This window comes from Eulemur rufifrons, chromosome 8 (assembly GCF_041146395.1).
Source record: "Eulemur rufifrons isolate Redbay chromosome 8, OSU_ERuf_1, whole genome shotgun sequence".
Classification (NCBI taxonomy): domain Eukaryota; kingdom Metazoa; phylum Chordata; class Mammalia; order Primates; family Lemuridae; genus Eulemur; species Eulemur rufifrons.
Window position 1 is genome coordinate 4,024,347 of NC_090990.1, and position 23,539 is coordinate 4,047,885.

At 41.5% G+C, this 23,539-nt stretch overlaps 2 protein-coding genes across 3 annotated transcripts in view; one reads left to right on the forward strand and one right to left on the reverse strand.

Annotated features, from left to right (window-relative positions):
- PER3 (period circadian regulator 3) overlaps positions 1-9,999 on the forward strand; it is a 50,135-nt gene extending 40,136 nt beyond the window's left edge. For both annotated transcript variants that reach the window (XM_069479286.1, XM_069479287.1), the window contains exons 20-22: positions 2,015-2,198; positions 2,757-2,907; positions 7,680-9,999. In XM_069479286.1, coding sequence (XP_069335387.1) covers positions 2,015-2,198; positions 2,757-2,907; positions 7,680-7,763 — 419 coding nt within the window. In that variant the 3' untranslated portion in view covers positions 7,764-9,999. The remainder of the gene's footprint in view (positions 1-2,014; positions 2,199-2,756; positions 2,908-7,679) is intronic.
- Positions 10,000-12,152: 2,153 nt separating this feature from the next.
- Positions 12,153-17,369, reverse strand: UTS2 (urotensin 2). The gene is made up of 4 exons (XM_069477312.1): positions 17,251-17,369; positions 15,221-15,331; positions 14,373-14,416; positions 12,153-12,295 (listed from the first exon to the last, which is right to left on the reverse strand). The coding sequence occupies exons 1-4, from the start codon at positions 17,351-17,353 to the stop codon at positions 12,173-12,175; spliced, it is 381 nt and encodes a 126-aa protein (XP_069333413.1). The 5' UTR covers positions 17,354-17,369; the 3' UTR covers positions 12,153-12,172.
- Between the last annotated feature and the right edge of the window lie 6,170 nt (positions 17,370-23,539).

Sequence of the window (23,539 nt, forward strand, 5' to 3'; positions counted from 1 at the left end):
GTCTGTCTTGGTAAGTGTTTTATGTGCGCTTGAAAAGAATATATGCTGCTGTTGTTGAGTCATTTGTTCTGTAAATGTAAAAAATAGATCAAGGTTGATAATGTCAATCCAGCCTTCTACATGCTAACTGATTTTCTGTCTGTTTTATGATTTATTATGATAGGGCTCTTAAACATTCAGCCCTAAAAGGTGGAAAATATCTATCAATAGTACAACCATGTGTTGACTGGCTTATTTGTAGATAAAATGTGGATTTTTATCTCAGTTCAATGAGTTTTTGCTTCACATATTTTGAAGCTCTTTTATTAGGTGCATATACAATTAAGACTATCATATCCTCTTGATGAATTGATCCCTTTATCATGAAATATACCTTGCTTTGAAATCTACTTTGTCTGATATCAGTGTATGATCCAGTCCAGCTTTATTTCGGTTAGTGTTTACATGGTATATTTTTTCCATCCTTTTATTTTACTTATCTGTGTCTTTATATTTAAAGCAAGTTTCTTATAACCAGCATATAGTTGGGTGTTGTTTTTAAATATGACAATCTCTGCATTTTCGTTGGAGTGCTTGCTTAGACCATTTAATGTCTAAGCAAGATTATTGATATGGTTAGGTTAAAATTAAATCTTCCATCTTGCTGTTTATTTTCTGCTTTTCTCATCTCCCCTTTCTTCCTTTTGTTTCTCCTCTCTTCTTCCTTTTGGGTTAATTGTATATTTTTTATGAGTTCAGTTTCTCTCTAGTATCAGCTTCTTAGACATAACTCTTCTTTTTTTTTTTTTTTTTATTTTGCCGTATTTTTAAAGTTGTTGCTCTAGGATTTATAGTTTATATCTTTTACTTATCACACTTTGCCTTCAAATATTATACCTAATATATCACTTTATGTGTTAGAACCTTAAAACAGAGTACTTCCATTACCCCCTTGTGTTTTGTGGTATTTTTGTCCTACATTTTAACATGTGTAATAAACCCCACAATAACATTGTTGTTATTTTAAAGAGTTTTTTTGATGAGGAAATTTTTTTTCAGTATTTACCCATATATTTACTTTTTTTAAAATTAGACATTTTTTTGGTATGTGTTTTTAATTCTTTGAAAGTCAACGAGAAGGCTCTGGAAGGGTCAAATGCAAGATAGGGAAGGAATGATCTGTAAGGCTCCACAGAAGCCAGAGAGGGGTGGGCCTTGGCATGAGCGGCTTCTCTGTTGTGACCGGAGGAAGGTGAGGAGGAAGTGCGTGTATGATTAATCTTCTGTGTTCCTGTCAGGAAGGTGATGAACTTGCTTTCAGTGGCTTCTTTTTTCCTACAGAATAGATGAGACTGAGGGAAGAAGTAGAGAAGTTGAAAGTACTCATTGCTGGGGGTCGGTTCGTGCACTGACCAGAGAACCGTAGCAGCGTTACCGGCATTTTGATGGTCCTCTTGAGGCCGATGATGATGAATCTTGTAGAAACAGTGTGCTCTGTTATGTGTGACTTTCTCCATGTGTTTGAATATTTGGGTTTAGGTAAGAACAAAATCAGTAATTGGCTTTATTGGAGTTGACATTGTGATAGTTGTGAAGAGTCAGAGGGAAAAAGAAGTCTAAGGTATTGCAATGTGTGTTACTGATGTACTGTGGGCGCTAAGCTGAATAACGAGGGAACTAAAGAAATACTAAGGCACCGTCACAAATCTGTAGTGGAAACAATTTGAACAAGCAAATGAGAAAGTGACGCTGAGATGTTGAATGGTTTTGGAGGTGGAACAGTTATGGGTGATGATAAAGGAACAATGTGTGGCGTTGAGAGTAGATGGCTCATGAAGAGTGGAAAGAGATCTTGGAAGGACCAAGGACCTAGAAGGCTGTCCCCAGGGAGGATGAAGTTACCTGGGATAATGGCTGGGCTGGGTGGTGAGGAAGACTATCAACTAGTTGCCAAAGTCTTTGAAGAATGAGAGCCAGTTTGGCAAATCACTCTCTGATAGGTATTTTCTGATTATTTGTTGTCGATTTTTGATAGGAAGCAGTGACAGCAGTATGTACTTTGCTAGTAGTGATTATTCTTCTGAAATATCCCAAAACGGGCAGCAATCTCAGGATGTACAGAAAAAAGAAACATTTCCCAATTTAGCTGAAGAGTCCATCTGGAGGATGATACAGCAAACTTCTGAGAGCATTCTAATGACCTATCAGGTACCTGAGAGGTAAGAAAGCACTTTAGAAGACTCACTTTTTATATTTTTTGTGTTTTTTAATAAAAAATTACTTTTAAATGTTTTATACATACCCTTAGAGAAATGTATTTCCAAATCCATTCATTTGAAGTCAAGTGAAAAATGGTTTCTTAAAACAAGGATTATGGTGATAGTGTCCATTCCGACCCAGAATAAACGAGGGTCATCCATCATGGGACAGGAAAACAGGAGACTGTGCTTTCCAGGGTGGCGCACGAGCACAAGGACTTTTTTTTAGATGTGGATTTTTTCTTTCCCCATACTAAAGGAAAAGGAGAACTAAGGGAAATCTTTTTCTTCTATATACCTCATTAAAACATACAGATATTTTCCACCAAGCAAAAAAGGTCTACTTTACCAACTTGACAGATGAATGATTCTGTTAGTTTTTTAACGTATAACTTATATATTAAGAAGAGCTGTATAGTATATTACTAACCAAAAAGAAATGCTCTTCATAGATGACATGCTAAGACCCCTGTGCCTTATTCAGGACTATTAAGGTTTTGTTTGTTTGTTTGTTTTCAGGGTTAAAGAAGTTGTACTAAAAGAAGACCTAGAAAAGCTAGAAAGCATGAGGCAGCACCAGCCCCACTTTTCTCAAGGGCAAAAGGAGGAGCTGGCCGAGGTGTATTCTTGGGTCCAAAGGCAGACTGTCCCTCAAGAAATAGACATCCAAGTAAGCACAGTAATAACAGCATCATATATTGACATATTTTCTGCCAGGCGGTGGTTTAATACCGGTAGTGTTCTCGCATGGTCCCACTGAAAATTTTAATCTTCACAGTTACTTCTGTGGTAGATGTTATTATTCCTGCTTTATCAATAAGCAACAAAGTAAGGTATATAGATGTTAAATAATTAATATAAGGTTATGCAGTTCATTGGATTTTGAATACAAGTCTTTTTGCCTCCAAATGGTTTGTTTCTTTCACCAGTTGGAATGTTTGGAGACAATGAAGACATGAAACCGTCCTAGTGGATGTAAAGAAAAAAAGAAAAGAGTAAAGACACATGCTTTGATGTATGATTGACTGGGGAGGAGAGGCATAAGAGATACGCATCTCATATATGCGTGTGTGTTTGAAAAGAATTAAAATTCAAAATGTAAGGTTTACATCAGAGGTGGTATTCATACCAAGCAGTAACTTGCGTGGGACCCAAGTGGTCTTTTTGCTGTTACGAGGTCTTCCCCAGTGAGATCATTTGCAAATAACCTGAACAGTAAAGTCTGATTTACCAGTTGTCACAACCAGCAGTGGTGGCAGCTGTAGCGATGGCAGTGATGGTTGTACTAGTCATGAGACCTTTATTCCCACAAGTATCAAGATGTGTGAAGGCGAAGATTGAGGTTAAAAATTATAACAAGAGAATAAACGTAGATGTTCAAAAAAGTGTGATAGTAAGTCTTGTGAAGTAAGCAAGTCATTGAAATCCTTCCCTTTGTTAAGATTTAGTAACACATTTTTATTGTATAATACACATAACAAAATTTACCTTCTTAACTATTTTTAAATATACATTTCAGTGGCATTAAGGACGTTCACATTGTGCATCCGTCACCACCAAACATCTCCTGAACTCTTCATCTTGCAAGACTGAAACTCTCTACCCAGTTCCTCTCCCCAGCCCCTTGCAACCACCATTCAACTTTCTGTCTTTATGAATTTGACTACTCTAGGTACCTCATATGAGTAGAGTCACATACGATTTGGTTTTTTGTTACTGGCTTATTTATAGACACCCCTGCTCTCTTTTGCTTACGTTTTGCACTTAATATCTTTTTCCGTCCTTTCCTCTTTTAGCTGATTTGTGTCTAGGTCTAAAGTGAGACTCTTGTCGACAGCATAGATGCAGATAGTACTTTCTAAAATCCATTCAGCTGATCTCTGTCTTTTAATTGGAGAGTGTAACCATTTACATTTAAAGTAATTAATTACTGGTAAAGGAGGACTTGTGTCATTTTGCTGCCTGTTTTCTATGTGCCTTATGGGGTTTTTGTCCCCCGTTTCCTGCACTACTGTCATCTTTTGTGTTTAGTTGGTTTTTTGAAGTGAAACGCTTTAATTCCCTTCTCATTTCCTTTTGTATATATTCCATAGCTATTTTCTTTATGACAACCATGGCGATTTCATTTAACATTCTAACATTATATCATACCAGTTTGAATTTATACCAGCTTGACCTCAATAACACACAAAAACCCCGCTTCTGTAGAGCTCCATCCCCCGTTATTGATGTTGCAAAATTAGATCTTTATACATTGTGTGTCCTAAAACGTAAACTAATCATTTTATGCATTAATCTGTTAAATTATATAGAAAGCAAAATGTGGGATTACAAACCAAAGTTAAAATAATACTAGCTTTTAGACTAGTGGTTTCCTTTGAATATATTAGTTTCTTAAATCATGTAGATAAATCATGTAGAAAACAAAGTGGAGTTACATATCATTATTACGGTAATACCACCTTTTATAATGGCGATGCATTTGCCTTAACTAAGATCTTTATTTCTTCCTACAGTGTTAAGTTGCTGTCTAGTGTCCTTTCATTTGAACCTACAGGACTACGTTTAGCATTTCCTGCATGGCAGGTCTAGTGGTGTCAGCCTCCCTCAGCTTTTGTTTATCTGCAAATGTCTTAATTTCTCCTTCACTTTTGAAGGACAGTTTTGCCAGATATAGGATTTCTTGGTTGACAGTTGTTTTCTTTAAGCACTTTGAATATATTGGCCCACTATCTTCTGGCCTTTAAAGTTTCTGTTGAGACATCTGCTGATAATCTTATTGAATAGCCGTCCCCAACCTTTTTGGCACCAGGGACCAGTTTCACGGAAGACAGTTTTTCCACGGACTGGGGATGGGAGGGTGGGGCATCGTGGGGGGGAGGGGTGGTACAGAGCTCAGGCGGTGACACACAGCCCTTTTCCAAAGAGGCCGTGGACTGGTAGCGGGCCAGGGACCAGGGGTTGGGGACCACAGTTATTAAAAATCCCTTGAATGTGACAACTTGCTTCTCTCTTGCTGCTTTTAAGATTCTGTCTGTCTTTGGCCCTGGACTATTTCATTACAATGTGTCTCAGTGTGGGTCTGAGTCATCCTTGGAGTTGATTGAGTTTCTTTGATGTTTATATTTCTGTCTTTTATCAAATTTGGAAAGTTTTTGGCCATTATTTCTTCAAATAATCTCTCTGCCTCTTTCTCTTTTTCTTTTCCTTCTGGGTCTCCCACAAGCTTACATTGGTCCACTTGATGGTACCTCCCATGTCCCTTAGGCTCTGTTCACTTCTTCAATCTTTTTTCTTTCTGTTTCTCAGACTTGACAGTTTCAGTTGATTTATCTTCATTCATGGATTCTTTCTTCTGCATGCTCAAATCTGCCTTTGAATTACCTCTAGTGAATTTTTCATTTCAGTTTTGTACTTTCAGTTACAAAATTTCTTTCTGGTTTCTTTTTAAGTTTTCTCTTTATTAATATTTCCATTTTGTTCATACATGGTTTTCTTGACTTTTCTCCATGTCTTTCTTTAGTTCTTAGAGCATCTTTAAGACAGTTGTTTTAAAGTCTTTGTCTAGGAAGTCTATCCTCTGGTCTTTCTTGGGGAGTGTTTCTGTTGGTTTATCTTTTTTTCCTTTGAATAGGCTACACTTTTCTGTTTCTTTGTATGCCTTGTGATTTTTTTGTTGTTGAAAACTAGACATTTGAATCTAATAATAAGTTTAGAAATAATATTCTCCCTCTTCCCCCAGATTTGCTGATTTTTGTTTCTGTTTTTCCCTTTTTATTACTATTTTAGGCTGTGTCTTTGCTGGAGATTAGCAGGTGTAAACTTTAAAGTCTTCTCAGGTCTTTTGAAGTCTATTCCTTTCCCTGGGCATGCATGGTGACTCTCTAAATTCCCGCATGTATATAGTTGCTTTTGAATGTCCTAGACTTTAGACATCTGGCTCTCCAAAGGAGAAAAAGAGAAAAATGATGGAGGGGAGGGAGGCTGCTGGCTCTTTAAATCTGCTAGAAGTTGCTTCAGCTAGAGAGAAAGGAGCTTGTAACAGTGGGGGGAGGGGGTTCAACAGTGGCCGCCACCTGTGTGTCTGTGCCTCCAAGACGAGAAGCAATCAGCAGTCAAAACACACATCCCCCATGGAAGACATGGTCCTTATTGCCCACCCTGACTCCCATAAGCTGTGTGCAAACTGCTCCTGGAACACATGCCTGCCCCAGAGCTAGGGAATGGGTAGTTGCTGCTGTGCTACGAGCTGAAACTGGCCAAAATCAGACAACCACAGTTTACCATCTAAGCATTCTCCTGGAAGTTGAGGCCTTCAGACAGGCTCCAGAGTTCCAACGAGTTACATCAGACTGATTCTGTCAGTGCAATTGTTGTCTAGGTGCGGAGACAGATTCCTGGTCTTCCTGCTCTGCCACCGTCTCAGAATTATCTCCCCTGTCCGCATTTTCGAAGAAAAGAATGAGTGTCTGCCATTTAAGAATGGTTAGATAAGGTCTCACGAAAAAGCAGGAGCTGGGCTGGTTATTACAAATGCCTTTAATTATTTAAAGGTTGTTTTTCTGGTCTTTAAATAAAAGGGTCTGTGAAGGATGAGCCCCAAAGCAATTTAAACAAAAGTACAGGCCGGGCACAGTGGCTCACGCCTGTAATCCTAGCACTTTGGGAGTCCTAGGCAAGAGGATTGCTTCAGCCCAGGACTTTGAGACCAGCCTGGGCAACAGCGAGACACTGTCTCTACAAAAAATAAAAAAATTTAGCCAGGTATGCTGGTGCACGCCTGTAGTCCCAGCTGCTCAGGAGGCCGAGGCAGAAGGATCACTTGAGCCCAGGAGTTGGAGGCTGCAGTGAGCTATGATGACACCACTGCACTCAAGCCCAGCGACAGAGCAAGACCCTGTGTAAAATAAATAAATAAACAAAAGTATAGTCATACATCGCTTAAGAATGAAGACAGGTTCTGAGAAATACCTCATTAGGCAATTTTGTCATTGAGCATCATAAAGTATACTTACACAAACCTAGACAGTATGGCCTACTCTACACCTAGGCTGTATGGTACAGCCTTTTGCTCCAAGTCTACAAACCTGTACAGCATGGGATTGTGAATACTGTAGTCAGTTTTAGCACAATGGTAAGTATTTGTATATCTAAACATATCTGAACATAGAAAAGGCACAGTGAAAATACGGTATGATAGTCTTATGGGACCACTGTTGTATATGCAGTCCATCGCTAGGGAAACATTGTTATGTGGCGCATGACTCTATTTAAATGATTACTGTCATTACCTTCTAATAATAAAGGATGACCTATAGTGGGTATTTTCAGAATAAGTTGGGGAGTTGGACGTATGTTGCTTGGCTAGCCTTTTACTGATTTAAAAACTCTTCAGATGACATTAACATCCAATAACCTGCCTGCTCTCGTTCTTTTTTGGAGGGCTGTGTCACTTGTGAAAACAAAGGTTCGGTTGATGATGCCGCAAAGCCCTGTGGTCAGGATCCAGCAGAGGACAGCGGCTGAGTGGCTGTGAAGCTGTACCCTCACACCCTTTCTGAGACGTGTTGGACAAATAGCCCTTTTGTTTATCTCTTTAAATCCTGTACTGTTAAATGACTATGAAGTTATAATTGAATGTTAAGGTTTTTCCTTATTGATTTTTTAATAGACATCATTTTTCTGAAGCGGACATTGTATATAGAATCTTATTTCTCTTTGTTCTTGACGTATAAAACTGTCAATTAGATTCTTTTTCTAGTTTAGCTGCCTTCTAAAGAGATTGGATGGCCTCTGAAGAGGTATGTGTGTGGCAAAACTTTATTTCAGGTGTCACCCAAAATAAATTAGAAGTATAGCTAGAATGACCACCAAACCTTAGCCTCATTTTATTCTGTTACATAAATCATTTTCCCCGCTAGAGTACTTGAAGAAATCCCACCCATGCGTAGGTCATGTGCTTTCCATGGTGGTTTCCATCGATTTAATGCATTCATACAGGCTGTGTACCGGTTGGTGCTTCCCCTCTGTAGTTAAGATAAAACATTCCAGTTTTCTCACCACGTATTAAAATATATTGTTCACTAGTATATCTGGAAACATCTGGTTTTGGGGGTTGAATTTTGGTCTTTATTCTCGTAGATGCCTTGCCTTTTGATTTTCCACCTTTCACTGAATTCTGAAAGTCTTATCTTAGTTGATCAGTTTAAAATGAGTTTATTCTTTGGAGAGTTTAAATTAGCATTTGCATGTGCCATGTTAAAACAAAAGAGCTCCTTAATGGTCTTTCCCTTTTTAATGGTTTTAAAATAATGATTGTGAAATGTTTTAGAAGTTATGTAAAAATTAATATTGTTCTTATATACTTATGTGTTTAAATGTTCAGTCTTACCAAAACTAGCAGTTAACTCTTTATTTCCAATCAATTTACACAAAAGAGGTCTCTCCATCCCTACCAGAGGTGTGATTGGCACTGCCTTTTATTTGCCCTTGAATTAGGGGTAAGTGTTGTTGGGACTCCACACTGAGAAAATGGTTCCGGAGCGCAGTAATCCTAGCCTGTAGGGGACTGTGGAGTCTCCATAAATGCCTTCTGAGCCATTTGTAGTTGTGTCTTCTAAGATGTGTGTGGTTGTTCACTTGATAAGTCATTTCACTCTCTGGTGCTCTTTAGAGAAGTCAGTGATTCCATCTCAGACTTGGAATAACATAAAATGCGTGATCAGAAAGGAAATACAAGAAAATGTTACAGCATGACCTTTTTTCTTCATAGACTTTGCAACAAACTAACTTATTTTTCTTCCTTTTTTTGTTTTTGTTTATTTTTAGGAAAACACTTCTTTCTCCTTTGAGTTTTATAGCTTTTTATAAATGCACCCTGATAACAATGAGGAAAATGGACTTTTTTATCCCTGGTGACTGCTGGGCCCCGATTCTCCCTGTAGCTCAATCTCCGCTCAGAGGGTAGTGGCTTTCTGGATGATGATTCTGTCTTAAGGTGTCAAAACCATTCTCAAATGCTGCATTTGACATTTCTTGGAATTTTCTAATATTAAGCAGTTCCATGCAAATATTCCTGTTTTATAAATAGAGAATTCTCATATTCTATCTACTCCATCTTGATAGTTAAAAGATTTCTGAAGCCTCTGTGTGTGTTGGTCAGGTTTAATTTTGGTATTGGTGGAAAATCAAATTTGGATAAAAAATTAACCATCCAGTACATTGCCCACCAATCACCTTCTATAGTAATAAAGTTTTTATTTGCATAAATCAAAAATGATATATGTAGCTATCGAGCACTCTGCATTCATGTGTGTGTATCTTAAGCTGTATGTTCTAGTAACACAAGCCCTTCTTTTCCATTGTTCCTGGATATTTGTTTTTTCTAAATTTGCTTATTTCTTTGCCTTAGTATGCATTTTATGGAGTGTATATTATATTAGGCTTGATTTGAAACTGGTGCTTGTCATGGACAGATCTGTAGAACCGTTTGTAAATTCTCATCTTTTGGTAAGTAGATGAGTCAGTGAGCTTTGAGACGGTTCCTGCTGCTGACAGCAGCGGTGGGGAGGAGCAGTGGTGACTGCCGCCCCCCAGGGGGGCTTTGCCCGATTTAAACTTTCTGGTTCAAGTTTATTAACTTTTTGTATTAATGACTATAAAAATGGTAATAAAAATGTATATTATAGGCTTCGGTGTTTACATAAATGTTACCCAAAAAGCTGTATTTTGGGGGGTCAGAAGTCAAGATTTATGAAAAACAAGATGCTGTGTGAATAGTTTTGCAATTAAGTGAAACTTCATGGTAATTCACAAGGTAGATTTAATCCAAATTGAAATTTTGTTTCATCTGAATTTATAATTAACTCTGGATTTACTTGTTTTTAATCATTACTAATATTTTAATTGGGTATCTTTTTAAGTAAAAACAATAAATAATCTGTGTACATGTAAAACTTGAAAAATTTTCTTGCACTGTGTCAACAAGCTTTTGCCCTGAATATGTATTTTATATCATTTAGAACTATTTCTTATGATCTGTTGAAGGGTGCTTGCATTCAGTTAACTTTGCCTTTCTCATCTGTACTTGTGTTTGCATTGTCAAGGGTGTCTAAGCTCCTCCTTAGACAGATAAAGGGGAAAGATAAACATATAGTCGTTTTCAAATTCATGGGCTTATTTAATCCTCACTTTAGTACTGTGAAGAATTTATTGAGTCCCAAATATATGTACATATATTTAATACTTACTAATTTTAATGCCAACTTTATAAAATTCCATTATCTAAATTACTCTTACAGATTTTGTAGGGTGGACCTGTGTTTCATAAAGTCTATAACTGGTGGCAATAAAATCTAGAAATTAAAATACGGACAAGATCCTGAAGCCAACAGGGTTTTGAACGTTTGCACCTTTCTGTAACAAAAACAGTAATAACAATAGCAAGAAGAAAAGTAGCTAAGTATCTATTGAGTGTATACTGTTCTGGAAGGTATTAGTCTAAGTGCGTTACATGAATAATCTCATTTAATCATTTCACTGTGCTGTGAAATAGTGTTACTGTCTTCATTTTACAGAGAAGGAAACTGAGGCACAGGGAGTCAAATATCTTGGTCAAAGACTTACAGCTAGTTTGTGTTGGGAGTAGAGATTTGGACCTAGTAATCTGACACCAGAGTCCCCATCTATGAGAATAATTGCCTAATATCACTAAAAAAGTAGATATTCTAGACTTACACTACAATGGAAGTCCACTTTTAAGCTATGCCTGGTATTAAAAATATAAAATAGTTTTGTGGTGCCCAAGTTCTGTTTTAGAGAGTGGGTATTAATTTAATTTCAACACTGGGAGACATACCACAGCTTTATCATAGCTATACTCAGTATCCACATGTTTCTGAGATTATGCATCCATTCTTCAAGTTTAAAATGTCTTTCTCTGTAGATTTGTTCTTGATACCCTAAAGGGAGCTTTACCAAACCTGTGCTCCGTGAGAGAGGTGTGCCATTGGTTGGTAAGTTGCACAGTGCTGTTTGGCTGGTGCAGATCTGACACGCCTTCCTCGGTAAAACTTTAGCTCTCTGCGTGCGTGGTTCTGTGTGAGCAGCTGCACAGAGCTCTTGGGAGTTCACCCTGTATATTCTACACATATATAATGTAAGCTACATTTATGTAGATGCATTTATGGAATATAAATTAGTATTTACACATGCATGTGGTTTTTAAAAATTAATAAAGCAGGCTAATTTTTCCACAATTTTAAATCTCGCTTCAGCTTTCTATGAGAAACATAAAGATCTTTTTCCCTAGTATAAGTGAAGTATAATCCTTGATCTCACAGAAACTAAGATCAAACAAATTTCAGTATTAAAGGATTAAAGTTTTCATGTGTTTAATACTTTGGTCAGCTAAGAAAGAGTTGGAGCACATGAACGTCCCTGTCAGAAACTAAGGAGAATTCAGGCTGTTCCCAACTCTTCATCATTAGACACCTTTCATTTAGAGAGATTTCCAAGCCAAGATGCTGATTTTTTTAAATATTAATAGTATCTGTTATTAAAAAATAATGTCATTTTTTTTCAGGGTTGAAAGGACATCACAGCTAAAATGTAGTTTATTTAAATGATACATAGTTTAATTTTAACTATTATAACTTTTTCTTAGTATTTCTGTTCATTCATTTTACTTCTAAATTTTCAAAGATTTCTCTAAGGGTAAATTGAAGGAAAGAAGAATTATAGGTTTTCAGGATAATTTATAGGAAAAATAATCACTCATGATAATTGCAAAACATAGAGGGATTTATTTTCCAGATAATAAGGAACAGGGTATAGTTTGCCTAGTTTTTCTTCATACTGTTTTCAAACCAAGCATTTTTATTTTTAATTTTCTAAGGTAGGTGTTTCTGAGTTAACTAATAGACATTCGTTCCACGTCAGACGCAGTATTTCCAGAAGCATTCAGAAGGAGTCCCACGTTTCCTGTATTCTTTCCTGGTTCCGGCCAAAAGATGACTCAGGAAAATATTAAATGGGTCTTGTCCAGAGAAAGCCTGAAACTAAAACAATCAAAACAAACAAACAGATAAGTTACCAATCAATTAAGAGTCCTATAAGAAAAAGGAATCTTGGGTCAAGATGTTGGACCTTTAACACATTGACTGCCACACTAGAAAAAAATTTTTCTGTGGGCCACGGTGTTTTATTATGAAAATAGAATAAAAACTTAGAAAACAAAATGATCCTTCCTAATTTAACGAAAAATTTGTTATTTTTTATTGTTTTCTGTGTGTGAGTTATATGCAACTTGAAAATAGTTCTCACAGCTCCCAAGGTGAAGAGACGTGAGTTACTTATGCTTCACAAGGCCCGGGGCTCAAAACTGCCGTGAGTTAAATACAACTCCCATGGCAGCTAATCTGTTAAAAAGCATTTGCTCTGTTCTCTGGACTGTGATTCTCAAGAGAGTGTCCCCAGCTCGGCGGGGTGCTGCTGGGGCCCGTCCACTCTGGTGAGCCCCAGGATTGCTGTGAGTCGCGCTCACTGACCTGTGTACATCATCTGTCAGTGACACGAGCTGTGTATTTGTTACCTTGTGTGTAACATAGATTTCTGTTTGTCTTGAAACTACCTTCTTTAAAAGTTGACCCTTTGTTTTCTTTTTATTCTAGAATAAAAGAGTAAGCGCACATCCCACTAATCACCCTCAAGATTTTAGTCTTCAATCACAAGCCTCCTATTGAGGAGAACATAAACATTTGAATGATAACTTTTAAGTAGCCACAGGAAGAAGCCACATCGTCCCCTTCTTGGCAGTTTATCCCACCTGGGACCTCCGGTGGTGTTTTCCGTCTCCAGATTTAGTGTTCCAGAGTGTGTTTTTGCTAGAATATTAATGGGTATTATACCGAAAAAGATGTCCCTGATCAAAATGGTTAGGAAATACTTAAATTTAAATAGTTTTCTTTATCGTGTGATTTTGTTTGAGACCTTAAGGTGCTCGTGGTACGCAGAATCACTGGGACAGGGAAAGACTGCTGCCCCGCACAGCCCTGTGGACTGGCTCACAGGGCGGCCACACGCAGGAGACCCTTCAGGAAACACTAATGTAGAGTTTTCTGGGGGTTGATAATGATCAAATACAGGCTTTTCTTTTAGCATTGAAGGTCTTATGTTAATTGCATACCGTTTCTAAACATTTGATTTCATCATTCATCCTTCCCTATTACAGTCTTCCTGCTATACCCAAAACAATTTTCTGGAAATGCTGCTCTCTACTGCACGTGTTTTGAGCATGTCATTCTTCCATTGAGATGTTACATTGCAGTGCTTTTCAGTCTTTAGTGTGCATGTGAATCGATGTTACATTGCAGTGCTTTTCAGTCTTTAGTGTGCATGTGAATCAACGGGGGGTCTTATTAAGTTGCAGATTTTGATTCCATAGGTCCTAGGTGGGGGTCTGAGATTCTGCATTTCTCACAAGCTCCCCAGTGAGAGCAAAGCTCGTCTGTGGGCCTCATGTTCAGATGATGAATAAAAGCACAAGTGAGGCTGAGCATGGTGGCTCAAGCCTATCTGTAATCCTAGCACTCTGGGAGGCTGAGCCAGGGGGATCCCTTGAGCTCAGGAGTCGAAGACCACACGGAGCAAGAGTAAGACCCCGTCTCTACTAAAAATAGGAAAATTAGCCAGGCGTGGTGGCACATGCCTGTAGTCCCAGCTACTCTGGAGGCTGAGGCAGGAGGATCGCTTGAGCCCAAGAGTGTGAGGTTGCAGCGAGCTATGATGATGCCACTGCCCCCTACCTGAGGTGACAGAGTGAGACTTTGTCTCAAAAAAAAAAAAAAAAAAAAAAAAAAAAAAAAACACATGAATAACAAACTTGAGAGCATGGGCTTTATCTATTTTTTTTACTCTGACAACTTTTACCCAAAACAGGCCCTGGGTAAGTTCTGGTTGCACTCAGATTTTATATCCATCAAAATTTGGAAACATTAATGCTATGAAATAACACTGGCCAATTATTTTAAGATGTGGTTTCCAGCAAGAACACTCCTCGTGAATTTAAGATCCTGTAAAATCAAGTGTAGAATATTCACCCTTTTAAACCCAATTCTCATAAATAGAGTCACTTACCTTTCTCAGATTTCCTCTTGGGTTAAAAACGTTGGTACTAGGACCTGGAAAACAATTTTGAAACCACTTCATCAGATCTATTGTTTGTATTTCATGCTTGTTTTAAAACATACAAAATAGAATATTGCTAAATTATATCTAATTTCTGATCTTTTTTCACACTGCAGACAGGCAAGCTCTCTTGTTCATAGCTCTGGAATTAAAGGCACTGCGTTATTCTGGGTAACTTAGCAGCTCAGTAGCTTATCAAAAATACGCAGATGAGCTCCTATCTATTACGCAACGCCTATTAAAAGGCTCCATTTTGTTTCCAGAACGTCCTGGGCTTTTGTGCCGACACTTGGAGGGACACGTTCTTGGAGAAAATAAGCCGACGCTGCACTGATTATTTTCTGTGTGACTTGCTCAGCATCTCACTTACATGTCCTTGTTGGCTCATCACAATAACCCTATGAAGTGGACGTTTTTATCCTTCCTGTTCACAGATTAAGAAATTGGAATACAGAAAGATCAAGTAATTTGTTTTAAGATGTTAGTAAGTGAGAAACCAGGATTTTAAATTGCACTCATTAGAAACGAGGATAATACCACCAACTAACCCCCCAGTAAAATCCACTGTGAAAGAGAAAATGCTGAGGTGCCAAGTAGAGCACGACACTTTCAGAGGGTTGCTGGGGACAGAAAATGAAGAGGTAAGGCCAGGAGGGAGCGTGCTGGTAACTGATTTCCTTTCTGTAGCTCATCTGTATGTTCCACAATAGGGTTTCACCTCATCTAGTGGCTGAGGCTAGAGGGCAAATTCAGTAGCAATAAAATCAGACAACCTATGAACACAAGAATAATTCTACCTGCTTCCCTAGGAGCATCGCCTCTTCCGACACCCAGGGTCCCTGGCAGCCGCTGCAGAAGGGAAGCTCTTTCCAGGTCCTGCAGCATTAGCCATGGGTCTTCATCGGGTGCTGCAGGTAAAAATAGATCCGTAGTTTACTCCATCCTCAGCTAGCCATTTCTGCTCCTGTTGTCTTTGGTGAGCACCAGGGGCAGGGAGGTGAATACTAGAAACACTTCCAGTGCCAAGTTCATCATTTGTCTCTAGGGATATTTTGAAAGACAAGAGGAGATGGCACAGTCCAGTCTGCAAGCCAGCAGGATAGGACGGCAGGAGACGAGGACGTTGTGCCAACTCTACTGCCCACGTGACTTGCCAGGACACTCGACTGCCTTTGAGCCGAGCCACAGATCCCTAAAACCTGCTGCTGCCTACTGTCTTGTGCTTTCAGATACTTAGGTGGTGACACTGGAGTCAGAGGAAAAAGAAAGGAAAGATTGTTTATGTTCCTCCTATAAAACAAATAGTATCATTACCTTGCAGGACTTCACAATTTAGATACAATTATCGTACTTAGAAAAGAGTCAAAAAAAAAAAAAAAAAAAGTAAAGAGTCAGCTTCAAAATAATCTTTAAGGAACTTGACTGTGGCACTTCTGATGTAAAATCTGGCCAGGTAAATGGCATAAAAGATGCATGGCAGGTGCATGGCGTGTGCATGCGTGTGGGTGCGGTATGTGGAGACGGGGCGTCAGGATAGGTGTTGGCCAGGTGCCGCTGTGTTGGAATTGGACGCTGTGGGTGTCAGGACGGGAGGCCACACGCAACACTGCGTGCTGCAGGCTTACAAATACCTACAACCTTGATTGGAGGACAATAAAAAAATATCATAAAGGCATCTGGGCTTATTCCCAGTGTTTCTAAAGAATATTGATGAAAATCTATGAAATTCAATCACACATAAATGCTTATGTCATAAAGGCTTATTACTTTTCAAATGAATGAAAAATCTGGCAAACATTCTAAGGCAAGCTGCCACCTGTTCAGAATTTGAGTGATATGCTACGCTCATTTCATCTAAGTTTTTTCCATAATAATTAAATGTGAGTTTTTGAAGATGACAGTAATATCTGAGTATTCATTCTTAATATTATCTTGTGATTTGTCACTGTTCCTTTATAAATAACAGAGACCCAGTGAGGTTGATGCCTGTTTTTGACCATGAAGGTGACTGCCAACTGTGGGCTCAGTGACCCCCTATAGAAGTGATTGGTGCTGCGTGAATGACTAATAGTGCTTGAAAATCATCACAGAGCTGCTTGGGATAAACCTTTAGAGCCTAGATATTATAAAATCAATGGCTTAGAAAAGTTTTAATTTAAAAAAATTGTAAAAGTACCCAAAATTAAAGACAAAATTAAATCCAGTTAAGTTTGATGCTAATACTCAAGCATGAAAAAAATTACCTACTTGGCTGACATTTTTTTACATCCAACTTAGACTTAACACGGAGTGGACATTAACCAAAGGAAAAAATAGATATGCTTGGAAATCTGTGACATTCTAGCTCCAGCTTGTTACTTTTTTATTTTTTAATAAACATTTTTTGTTTCATATAACACATATCAGATGATTACTTTTTAACTGAATATAAGATAAAATAAATCATTATTAATCTACAGTTAGAACAATCAATTCTACATTCAACCAGTTCATTTAAAATAAAAACTAAAAGTGATGATGTTTTAAATTTAGTGCAGTTTTTTTAAACTGGAAAAAAGTGTTGACCAAAACCAAAGTTTGAATTACAGAGGCAACGTGAAACAAGCAATTCTGGTCTTCTACTTTCACATTTTAGAGAGAAAAAAACTGCATCCATTACTAAATCTAAAGTGTACAGTAAGGATCCTTTAATATTCTTTTCAAAGCTGGGACTATGGATGTAACAAGACTCCCTTGAGCAAGAATTTCATTCTTATCTGTAACATTGCATTTAAGACCAGTGAAGACTCTTTTGAGACTAACAAAAGGGGGAAAAAATCCATCTTACCTGAGAGCTGAAGGGATACTTCCCTGGAGTCAGAGATGGGAAGAGAGAAGAGAGGGGTTAAGAATCCTATGAGAAGCAAGCAGCAGGAGGCCAGCTTATACATGATTGCTAAGAGAGAAGCCTTCCCTCCTGGCTTCTGTTGTAGGGAGCTTTCGACTTGCTCCTTCTCATTCTGTGATCAGCGATTATATATGCCATCCTGTGACCTCACATCATCCTCTCCAGAAAAAATAAAATAAATTTATTGGCTGTGGAAGCTAAAAGTCACTTTGCATTGATGTAATTTTTCAAGGTAACAATTCATGGACAATAAATTTACTGTCTTGTTGCCCGTTGTACAAAGTAGGTATTATATAAAGAAAGAACAGTTAAATTTATAAATCTGGCAAAAAGAGTAACTTACAGCAATAAATCATGAGTTAAGAAAAGGGTCCGATATGAGCTGAGTAGCCAGGGCAGAGAGACGTGGATTCATGAGTCCTCACGGAAAGTGACGCAGAGCGTGACATGAAATATGTTGGTTTCCTTTTTTTAATCTTTTGTGAGTGGATAGATGGATTGATTGTCATGTTGTGTTTGGGGCTGCCATCCCTGAAGAATGACAATGTGTGGACTAAAACTTGAAGCCAGTTATTTCCCTTAAAATAGTGAAGGTAAGTTCAAATGCACAGCAGAGCCTGCTCGAGGCTCGCGACCAGTTCCGTACACACACTTGGCCTCATGGGACACTGCGGGCACTTGCGTCTCCAGAGAGGGAAAAACTCTCCACAGGGCTGCGTGTGGGTCATCAGGGAGGGGCGGAGGGCAGCTGTTTGCAAAAGAGAGGTCGTGGCCTCACAGGACACCCAGTGGAGAACAAAATGGCAAGGGCCAAACGCATTCCCACCCCATGAGCCCACTTTCAGAAATGCACCTGAAGGAATCGTCTGCAGCCTTATCTATAGTGGAAAGACCAAAAATCAAAGGTTGCAACTCAAACACACCTAGGAACACAGAGGCGATCACACAAGTGGGTGACGGAGGCAGGCTCGGTGAGTGACAATAGCGGTGGTGGGACTGCAGCACGAGACCTTCAGAGAGACCCGTGTCCTCTCTCGAGGTGGCTGCAGCCACTCATTGTCAAGCTACAATGTTAGAAATCTGAGTTACCCTTTGGCAACTAATTCAAATTTTTAAAAAACGAAGACAAAGTACTATGATACTACGGTGTATTTCAAACGAAACACACCCAGAAGCCATAATTCAACCTACAGGCACCCAGTTTGGGCCTAAGCCCCCAAAATAAGTGTGTAAGTTAGTATCAGCATGTCATTTTAGTAATCGCTGAAATAGTAAAAGGAATATAGAAACTTGGAAAATATAATAACATTAAAGAATTAGAGTATCAAGTGTTTGCTAAAAGGAATGTGGGCAGGCATTGGCCTGTAATATTATTGTACAAAATTGAAAATAGTTGTGCTGGGGTACAGGGTTTTTTATTTTTCCTTTTCTTAAAATGTTCTTTTACATATGTATGCCTGTCTGTGTGCATTACGTGTGTGTACGTGTATGTAAAGCACTCGTGAGGTGAGGTCTTGCCAGGATGGGGGCAGGACGCAGGCTGGGAGATGTGGGGTCTCTGATGGCAGAGGACAGTTTCAGAGGGACGTGGGAGGTGACTACGTCTCTCCTCCGTGCAGGAGGCTGTTTGCCAAGCTCTGTCATTCTCTGGTGACTCAGGGCTACTTCTGACAGTTATTAGTGATGGTTTTACAGCGTGGCCTAATTAAGTTACTTCTAAAGGCTTAAGCTTAAAAGAAAATTAGCTTCTTCCCTTCAACAAACCATCAATGACTGTGTCACCTTGTCCCAGAAACGTACCGAGCACAATTACCCCCTCTAATGGCTTCACATTTGTGTCTGGGCACGTACGAACAGCGACCACCTGGAAAGGTGGGTTTCCTGTAGCTGCAAAGCACCTTTTTAAAACACATTTTTTTCCACGTTGTGAAGAAGCAAACCATTCATATTTGAGTGACTTTTGCTCCCAGGGCACCAGTATCTGTTGGATAAGCACAAAAATCACAAACTACTTTTCAGTTTTTGCTTTGAAACTGATCTAAGCTCCCGCTCCCCACAGCCGTCTTTACGCTTTTTGTAAAACGTGGCCGCTGCTTTTGAACATAGTGTTTATATCGACTCTCCTCGGTGGTGGGGACTCCATGAAGAGAAATTGATAGGAAGTGACCTTGCCAAGTGTTTAAAGCCTATTCAGTGCTTAGTGACCCTTATATGCCTACCGCGATGTCGGGTGGTCTATGAGGAACGTGCTCGTGTCCTTCGAATACTGCAAAGCGTGTGCCGTGTTTTAATGCAGACTTGAATCCGCGTGAGTTTAGGATGTCTGAACCAGGACGCTCATATTCAGCTGACATCGAACTGTTTCGGATGTCGTCAGGGTTCACTCTTATTTTTGTTAATGTAAAATCATAGGTTATGGGCTCTCAGATAGACAATTTACATGAAAATTTTAATCTAATCTATATTCTAGATTTAGTTTTCTATGCATCTATATTTCAGATAATCATTGAGTTTAAGTGGTTTTAGTGAACGCCTAACTTGTCAGCTGCACCACGGCAATAAACCGTGGAAATCACACGCCCCACATGTCTGCAAAGGGCCGCACACGGCCAGATGGGACCAGAGATAGGCGGGGCTCGACCGCAGGGCCACATTACAGAACTTGGATTCTTGTCATTTGATAGCAAGAAGCAGACCATAAAGAGTTCTAAACTGTGGAGTTGTGTTATTCAGTCTGCATCCAACAAACATTACTGAGCACCTGCCATGTGCCAGGTAGTATCTGAGGCACTGGGGATGTTACAATGAACAAAACCTCATAGAGTTAGCATTTACCATGTTAGGTGGTGACAAATGCCATGGAAAACTAAGTATGCTCGAGGGGTGATGGGAGGGAAGGGCTTAGCATAGACTGGCAGGAAATGAGGACAGAGCCACGAGGCTATCCAAAAGAGCATTCCAGGCAGGAGGAACGGCAAAGGCAAAGGCCCTGGGGTAGGATGGTGCTGTGCCTGCTGGAGAACACCTGGGAGGCCAGCATGGTTCAGAGTGACTAAGGGGGAGGACAGTGGGAGTGGAGGAAAGAAAGACGGCAGAAGGATGGCTTATAAGCTCTTGAAGGCTACTGAAAGGACTTCTAGATTTGAGGCGAGAGAATATGGCCCCATTTAGAACAGCATTGCGGCACAATCTGAATTACGTTGCAAAAGGCTCACTCCAGCCCCTGTGTGGCAAAGAGGCTGCAAGGGGGACAGGGTGAAAGCAGAGACCACCCTCTGGAGATGGCAAGAGGCCAGTGGGGACGGGTGGTGAAAGTGGCCAGACTGTGCGTCTGTTCTGAAGCAGAGCCAGCAGAGGTGGCTGTGTCTGGACACGGGAGAAACGTTGAGGATGACCCCGCAGTTTGTGGCCTGAGAACCTGGAAGGGCAGCATTACCCGTAACCACACGGTGGAAGGTTGCAGGTGGAACAGGTTTGCAGGGGATGGCCAAGAATTTGGTCTGGATGTGTGGGGTTTGGGGTGCCATTAGAGCCCTGGAGGAGAGGTCAGGAAGGCAGCTGAGTGGATGCAGGTCCGGGAGAAATCTGGGATCCTCAGATGGCATTTAATGCCACGAGGCCACATGAGTCACCAAGAGAGCAAGTGTGGAGAGAAGGGAGGAGGGTGAGGGCCCAGGAGACACGCGAGGAGCCAGGGAGGGTCCAGCTAAGGGACTGAGGAGGGCGGGTGGCGGAGGAGAACCAAGGAGCAGTGAGGGGAGCACGGCGCTCCCAGGAGGAGGTGGGTGGCCCCTGTCACAGGCTGTAGTCCGGAGCGTGCCCATGGGCTTCGCTTGGCGACACGGGGGATGCTAGCGGCCCTGCCACAAACAGTGCTGGTGGCACGGAGGGTTGAAAGGCTGGTTGGACTGGGCTCAAGAAAGAAAAGGGGCTAAGAGGCAGCGACCACGAGCAGCCAACTCTTCTGCCGAGTCTTTCTGGAGGTGAGGCAGCTTGCAGGTCGCTGCAGGTCGGGAGAGGGACGGCTCAGGAAGGGCAATAGCACAGGGTTGTTCCGGTGGCGGCATGACCAGAGTTACCTTGTGCACGCGGCGTCCTCGCGGTAACCCCCGCAGCAGGGCCCAGGTCAGCGCTGGCGGGTGGCAGAGTCGAGTTGGCCCCGAGCAGCCGGGCTTGGCGCCTGTGTGCCCAGCCCTGCCCCGTCCCCCAGGAAGGGGCCCCTGTTCTGGGGAGGGGGGGGAAGCAGAAGAAGCTGGTCCGAGGGACGGCTTTGCGCAGCGGCTGGCGGGTTTGCGAGTAGGAAGCACACGCCCCTGCGAGCTTTTTGTTTGCGTGTCTTCTTTTTGGGTAAGCAGGTTTGGGACTTAAGGATTCCCCCAGGTGCCAATTGTCAGAATGTTGGTTCACAACAAAAGGCCTCTTCACTCTGAGAAAAGCCTTTATAGTGACCTGGGCCGCACCTGTCCCCTGCAGCTCTCTTCCTGGATCACCCCACTCAGTGTTGATGACGGAATCCTGAGGCTGCTTTGTCTGGCTCACGGAGCTGCAGGCCGTTCGAGAAGCATCGCCAGCACCTGCTGCGGGGAGGAGCTCAGGCTACTTCCCAGAACCAGCCCAGGGCGCCCCTGGGCTTCTCCCTTATCCCTCCTCAGGGAGCCCGAAGGAAGAGCAGCCCTTACTAAGCTGTGTGCCCGCCTGTCCCCTCCGCCCACGGCGAGGTGCCGGTGCCTGGTGCCTGCCGGGGATTTGACATGTCATCCCATCCCAGGACAGACCAGGGCACCCGACCTGGAGCCAGGGCTGTGCCACCAACCATCCAATTAAACGAGTTTAAAACACATCATTGATGCCAGTTGCAATAAAAGGGGGGAGGTCCCCCAAATAGGGAGAATTCAACACGATTAGGTGTTGGCTGGTGTCCTGGACCTAATTGTGTTCCCCCCAAATTCATATGTTGAAGTTTTAACCCCTGGGATTTCAGAATGTGACGTTTGGAGGTAGGGTCCTGAAGAGGTAATTAGGTTGAAATGGGGCCAACAGGGGGCGCCCTAACCCAATGTGCCTGGCGTCTTTATGAGAAAAGGGAATCTGGACGCACAGAGCGACCTTGGGCACATGTGCCTGCAGAAGAAAGACCACAGGAGGGAGAAACCAACATCTGCAAGCCAAGGAGAGAGGCCTTGGGAGAAACCAAACCAGCTGACACCTTGATCTTGGATTTCCAGCCTCCAGAACTGTGAAAGAATAAATCTCTGCTGTTTAAGCCACCCAGGCTTGGCACCTGGTCATGGCAGCCGCAGCAAACTGACATGGCTGCTTAACAGCGCAGCTGTGTTGAAGCAGACCTGGCGGGGCTAAATGACTATTTAGAAGAGGATTAGCACAAAGTAACTCACATGTTCAAAATTTTGCCTCTCCCTGCACAACGGCTCCCACAAACTGAAAACAAATTCAAAATTCTGCCAGTACATCTCCCAAAAAAGCCTGTCTCTGCCGTTCCGTGCTGTGACAGTTTTGCTAATGAAGGTGTCTTCCAGGGTTGGCGTTCTCCTGAAGTGCAGTGGTCTCCACGTTAATAGCAGAGTCCGTACCACAACGTCCTCCGCTGATTTATTGCAAATGGGGCCATGGCTCGCGCGGGCACGTGTTCCACCAAGCCCGTGGAGAAAGCCCGATCCCGTCGCGGGAGGATGTGCTTGAATCTCAGGGTTCTCGTTTTCACATCAGGCTCAGGGGAGGCAATTTTACAGTCCTTCCACCAACGCCTTTCAAGGCGTGTGCAGGTGCTCAGCCCAGTGGACGGAGGGAGAGTAAGGACATCAGGGAACTGAGCTGACGAGGGGACCCCCCTCCCCGGGGACTCTGGGGGCAGCAAGGGCCCAGCCAGCCCAGCAGACACGGCCCACCCTAGTCCACAAGCCTGACTTCCCCAGTAAGAGTCAGAAGGCTCACGGCCCTGCCTCCCGGTGTGGCTTGGAGCAGATAACCTAGGTAGCCTTGGCACTTTCTCTGTAAACGAAATAATAATGATTGTGTCAACGCTTATGCAGGCGTGCCAGGGCTCTGTACACTGAGGGCAGTGTCATGAACTAATATGTCCCCAGAAATGCATATGTTGAAGCCCTAATCCCCAGTGTGATGGTATTTGGAAGGGGCCTTGGGAGGTGACTAGAGTTAGATGAGGTCATGAGGTTGGGGCCCTCTTGATGGGATTAGTGCCCTTAAAAAA

What these genes read in the sequence shown, in the direction of transcription:
- UTS2 (XM_069477312.1), bottom strand. Translation starts at nt 17,353, where the DNA reads ATGTATAAGCTGGCCTCCTGCTGCTTGCTTCTCATAGGATTCTTAACC. An exon ending in AGTATCCCTTCAGCTCTCAG is followed by an intron (nt 15,332 to 17,250) that starts GTAAGATGGATT and finishes TTTTACCTGCAG; the next exon opens with CACCCGATGAAGACCCATGG. An exon ending in CAAGAGGAAATCTGAGAAAG is followed by an intron (nt 12,296 to 14,372) that starts GTAAGTGACTCT and finishes TGATTGTTTTAG; the next exon opens with TTTCAGGCTTTCTCTGGACA.